The sequence below is a fragment of the Pagrus major genome, chromosome 2, assembly GCF_040436345.1.
Source record: "Pagrus major chromosome 2, Pma_NU_1.0".
NCBI lineage: Eukaryota > Metazoa > Chordata > Actinopteri > Spariformes > Sparidae > Pagrus > Pagrus major.
The window spans coordinates 30,829,802-30,835,386 of NC_133216.1; the positions used below are offsets into that span (position 1 = coordinate 30,829,802).

General features: G+C 38.4%; 1 protein-coding gene across 2 annotated transcripts; it reads left to right on the top strand.

The window, feature by feature from the left end:
* The first annotated feature begins 1,408 nt into the window (after nt 1-1,408).
* Nucleotides 1,409-5,287, top strand: LOC141016322 (transcobalamin-1-like). 2 transcript variants are annotated; one of them, XM_073490627.1, is made up of 6 exons: nt 1,409-1,485; nt 2,732-2,831; nt 2,931-2,987; nt 3,068-3,209; nt 4,702-4,838; nt 4,957-5,287. In XM_073490627.1, exons 2-6 carry the CDS (start codon nt 2,771-2,773, stop codon nt 5,016-5,018), a joined length of 459 nt encoding a protein of 152 aa, XP_073346728.1. In that variant the 5' UTR covers nt 1,409-1,485; nt 2,732-2,770; the 3' UTR covers nt 5,019-5,287. The 2 variants fall into 2 exon arrangements, with proteins under 2 accessions (XP_073346728.1, XP_073346720.1); XM_073490619.1 differs by having other exon boundaries at nt 1,422-1,508.
* The last annotated feature ends 298 nt before the right edge of the window (nt 5,288-5,585 follow it).

A 5,585-nucleotide genomic window follows, 5' to 3' on the forward strand; every position in this document is an offset into this window, starting at 1 on the left:
TCATCCCTCATTCATTTTCCCCTTTTGTCCCTCTTTCTTCTCCCCTTCTTTCTTTTAACTCTTTCCTTTATTTCTCCTTTCTACACTTCCTTTTCTCGTTCTTGTTGTGCTTGGTTCTGCTTTTTCTAATCTCTGAAAATCGAGAAGAAGATTGAAATACTTTTTTTTTCTTTTATCTGTAGTTTTTTGTGAGGGTCCCTTAAAGTCTCCCGATTAATGAAGGGGTGCACATTCTGATAACATGAAGATGTTAATTGTATTTTATCCTCACATTTCTAGTAACCAGTCTAGGAAACTCAGTTCTTTGAAACACCAAACAATGCTGAAAAAGGCAGGATTACCCAAAAACGTAGAAGGCACTTTCATAGATGGATTTGGATGTTACAATCCTGATCCTGTGGATCTCTGAGCACTGTCAGAATATCCCAACTGTTTTTGTTGGTTTGAACTGAATACATTTTAAAATATATCTTGTGTAATATTAGCTGCACTGGAAGCAATCAAGTCAACTGCAACTGGTTTGATATTGCATAAAAAAAAAAAAAACTCATTTGAGTTTGATGAGGTTTTGTTTTGAAATGCACAGACAGTGTAAACAGAGATGCATGCTTTACTGAAGAGAGAGTTTTAAAACACATACTAATACGTACTTGTTTTAAATCAGACCTACTTTAGCTTGTTGGTAAACTTTATAATAATGCCATTAATAAATGGAATATATAGTTCATTAAACATTGATGAACACTTACTTAACTCCTAACAAAACGACAAAATGATTTTCAAACCATTTATTTAGCAATTGTAAAAGTTTATAGACATCAGTTGAACTTATATAACAACATCCAAATAGTGTTTATAGATGAACTACACAGTATTTATTAACCAATTACAAAGTCTGAACATCAGTTGAACTTTAGTTAACTGTTTTTTAAATAAATGTTTTATAAAGCCTTTCATTGTTTGTCAAACAGTCAACTCATGTTTAATTTACTATAAATTTACATTTTATTCATGATGGTTTTTATAAAATGTAACCAGCTTGTTGGATAAGTGTGTCGTCTGAAAGGTGAAATGTTTGACAGTCACTTGACCTCAGTCAAATTGACCATGTGGATTTTGTTGTGGTAAACTCCATTTTGGAGAAGTGAAGAAGTGACATGATGAAAAATTAAAGGATTTGTACTTGTGTGTTTGTTCATTGTGGTGTTACTTCCTCCAACACTGTAGGTGGTTTCTCAGGCTCTCTCATAAGGAAAGAGTCACTTCCTCTTAGTGGAATGTATTACTGTTAATGAACATGCTTAGTTGCTCAATGTGTTTCCTAATGTATGATTGTGTTTAAGCATGTGATTACCTTCAGTTTTGGTATGGTGTGATTGTGTGGAGGAGAGATATATAAGTAAAGTAAGTAATCACCCAACACTCAAAGAGGAAGGACCTTCTGTTGAAATCAATCAACGGCTCCAACTGATACGTCTGTCAGAGGTGAGAAGGGAAAGCTGAAGGAGGTTAGAAAAGTTTTTGTGATGTATGTTTTCTATTTAAATGAAACTTGCTAACTTACTTTTTGGTACATCTTAAAGATATATTTTGGTGTGTTTGGCATGAGGTGGTTTGAGCTACCCAGCTGGTTCACAGATCTCTGTGTGGCCTGAGCTGCTGTGCATACATTAGTGGGTCCTGCCATGTTATGTTAAAAAAATCAAAGCTGTCTCTTTGAATTGATCCCTGTTCATTCCAATGACAAGATTTTTACAGTGTTTTTGATGTTCCATGAAGACATAAAAGATGTTTGACGTTCAATCAGGTCCATAAGACAGCGTATCTAATCGGTTGCTGTACATCCCCTTAAATAATACTTCTTCTCAGCAGGCACACTGCAGGCATTTGCTGTTAATAATGGAAGCAGAGATGCAAGTGGAGTGAAAGGAGACATAGACAGGCAGCAGATGGATGATTTTTGTCAGCCTAGAATCTTGTATTAAAGTTGGGAATGGAAAGATTGTTGAAACCAGCAAGAGCAAACTTTATTTTGAAAGTCTCTCACTGAGATGATCCCACCTCCTCCCCTCAGGTCTTCATTATGTTCAACCAGCACTCTTAGCTTTTTAAGTCTAATACATACATAAATAAACAACACAAGCAAAATAACCGTCACAAACGTACCTCAGTCAGTAAAGGCTACCCAACGTGACAGTAACTGCTGTAGGTGTGTGCTTTGTGTTAACTGAGTTAGCTTGACTCAGGAGCTGTTGAATTCAGCGGCTGAATGAAAGTCCGTCCCTGCTGCTCACCCGTTCTTTAGCTAGCTGTGTGCTGTGAGCCTGGCACATTGCTGTCATCGCTAACCGTATCCATGTACCTCAGGTCTCATTCATGTGTAAGAAACAGCTATTATTATCAAAATGACTGTAAACAAGGAACATGGCTGTTGTTAGTACTCACTGCTGTCAGGCCAGCAAACCATGTGCAATGAGTTCATGGGCAGAGTATGTAGGCAGGCAGGTAGCCTGTCCAGTCTTTTCACACAGGCCGGATGAGACAGTTTGATGGTGTTATTAGAGGCCTGCAACAGCCACACATACTCTGAGAACATCTGATTTATTGATTGTTGTCAGGATGTCAAGAGATTTTATCCAAAAATCTTGCGTAAATACATTCCACATTTATACAGGCTTGGTAGAGATCGTTTAAGGTTCTTGAGGTATGTTTGTGTTCATGTCTGTGTAAGTAACATTTCAGGTTCAGAGTTTGGTTCCCAGACGTCAGGATGAAGACGCCTGCTCTGCTCTCTGCAGCCCTGCTACTGGTTTCTCTGATTCCAGCTGCAAGTAAGCTTCAGCGCAGTTTCTTTCAGTATTACTCAATATTAAAAATCCTGTTCAGTGAAACAGTTCAAATGGTTTTCTTTTCCTGTTTTCTTTTTGAAGGGTCGCACAAGACTGAAGCCAAACCCAGTGGACAAAACTGGGGTCCACAGAGGACAGGTCACCAGTCTGTGACAGTGTACACTGTTTTTCTACTCCCTATTTTATCTTCTCTACTTACTTTGACCTCCTTTTTTTAGGTTCTGATACAACTCCCTTTACTGTCCTTGTGACAAACTCTGTGACACCCACCCCATGCAAGAACTACAACACTTCCGTAGTCTTCAGAGGGATCTTGTTGGGTGGAATGAAGAGACTGCAGGACTCAACCAAAGACTTCACGTAAGTTCATCACATCAACTGTTTCTTTAAGCTGAAACACTAGTATGAAGTAATAACATGCATTTTTTAATTTAGATGAACACCTTCTGCTCCATTTTTTCACCAATTGGAATTATACACCTACAGACTATTCGCAGAAACACTTTTATTTCTTGTTCTCTCATTTTGTGTTTCAAAGTCATTTTTTTAGCGTATTTGGGCGTCTCTCAAATTGGAGAGTGTCATCAGATAACTGTTGATGTGAATTGACTCATGACTCACCTTGCTTAACCATACTTCCTCCAGTTGAGCAACACAACAACGAGTCAGAATGTAGTCAGGTTGGATTTTTGCCTAACTAATCCAAACTTTAGTCTGTTCACAGCGACACTACAGTAACTGTGTGTTTTCTGGGATCAGTCAAAAACCATTCACACCTTTAGCTGCTAGACAGCAACAACTTTAGGGTCTCATTTGACAATTTACGCTTACAGATTACTTTTACTTTTACTCTAAACTGCCTTTGAATTGTATGTATTTTTTATACGGCCCCGCTTTACAATATCTTTGTATCTGGCTGCACTGCTATGCTAACAGAAAGACATAGACAAGTCATTTTAGCTAATCCTGAATAACATGCAAAATAGGGTTGGCCACACAAACACAAGCTAACCAAAGCCACCATATAGCAAACCTTTGATTGCACTGGTGCATTCAAATTAATCCAAGATGAGTCTATAGTCCAAAAACAATAGCTGTTTTCCAGAGTTTTCCCTTGTCACTCATTCAGGTGATACAAACAGCATGCTGCCTCTGTGGCCATACTCTTTTTTTATTTCTCCTTCCACATGTGGATGTACAGTAGTCTTCTGCTGAGGCTGATCTGGGGATCAAAAAGTTTTCTTATCATTCCTCTGGAACTGGAACTTTGCTGACAAAATAACGGCACCAGGCCCTGCTTCTTCCTGTCCGAACGACAGCGCCCCATTTGGGCTGAACTCTGCAGGAACTGTAGCAAGTGTAACTGTAGGCAGTAGCAGCATTACAAAATGCAGAATTTAACAGTGCAACAGCTGCTAGTAGACAACAACGTCTGTAATTTGTTAACTATGTTCAATTGACTGCTACCAGTCAAATCATGTCTTTGTTTTTTTACCAGAAAAAGGCAAAGTATTGGGGCCAGCAGCTTTTCCAAAAGTCTCTGTTTTCAGGCTCTGAGTAGTGTGGAAGCCAGGTGTAAACGTAGCAAAACGTATGCATTTGAAAATGAATGGATGTAGCCTCACTGATGAATGCCTCGATCATCAGGTGGCGTTTTCTGGTTTTAGTCTTATTCTGTTTTTTCTCCATTCGGTTTTTCTTTCTATTCACTTTCATTCTTTTACTTTTTAGTGCCTGCTGTGTTTTAATGCTTCATAAAGCATTTTATAATGTCTTTGTATAAAGGATGAATAACACTATACACTACTATCATATCTAAGGCCTTCATCAATCATTTCCTGTTGTCCTGCAGGTTCACCTACACAGAGGATCCAAACTACGGCCCGTTCCTGCAGAGTGTCAACGGTTTGCATGGAAGTCAAGAGAAACGTACCTACTGGGAGCTCCTGGTAAAGAAAACTGACGGACAAATCATCAGGCCTGATGTTGGTGAGTCAACCAAGAAGAGGTCTGTCTGTCTGTCTACTGTCATTTAATACACAGTCAAAAACTCTCCCCCTCATTCTTATTCTGCCTGTAAATGAATTTGTGTGGATCTGGTTTGCAGGTATTGGATGTTACATTCCCAACAAATATGAGCAAATCATCCTGAACTACAACAAATACTGAAGAATCAGCAGCCACACAACATCAAAATGGGACCTGAAGAAGAGTCAGATTCAAGTGTATCATTCTACTGTAAGAATTCATAGCTGAGCACACGGCCTTTCATGTTACGAAGCCAAGTATACACATGGAAATGAATCATATTGTTGTATAACTGAGATGGAAACAGTAGATATTTTGTTTCTTTCTTATGATTATTTTTATGGGATTTCACCTTCTGCTGGAAATCCTCAGTTTGGGAGCGTGGTCATTAAAATATACACTTAAAGTTATTTGTGCATTCATTGTCTGTGGATTTACACTTTAATCTTCCTTATCATGTCTTCTGTCAAACAATGAGTCAATGAAGAACGGAAAAACTCCTTTACCGCTGAAGTTTAGTAAAGTTTGGATTTTTCAGTCTATTTTCTGCTACAATCAGTTTGCTGTTGACGTTTCTGCAGACGGATACATTCAAATATGTACGTGTCATAGGCTGCATGACATATTGACATTCCAACCAAATGTACCATATGGAGTTCACATCACGCATATAACCAGTGACCACAGTTCAAGGCTGCATTTCAACAT

Coding starts and splice junctions, on each gene's coding strand:
- LOC141016322 (XM_073490627.1), top strand. CDS start 2,771: ATGAAGACGCCTGCTCTGCTCTCTGCAGCCCTGCTACTGGTTTCTCTG. Junction 2,988..3,067: donor CTGGGGTCCACAGAGGACAG/GTCACCAGTCTG, acceptor TCCTTTTTTTAG/GTTCTGATACAACTCCCTTT. Junction 4,839..4,956: donor AATCATCAGGCCTGATGTTG/GTGAGTCAACCA, acceptor TCTGGTTTGCAG/GTATTGGATGTTACATTCCC.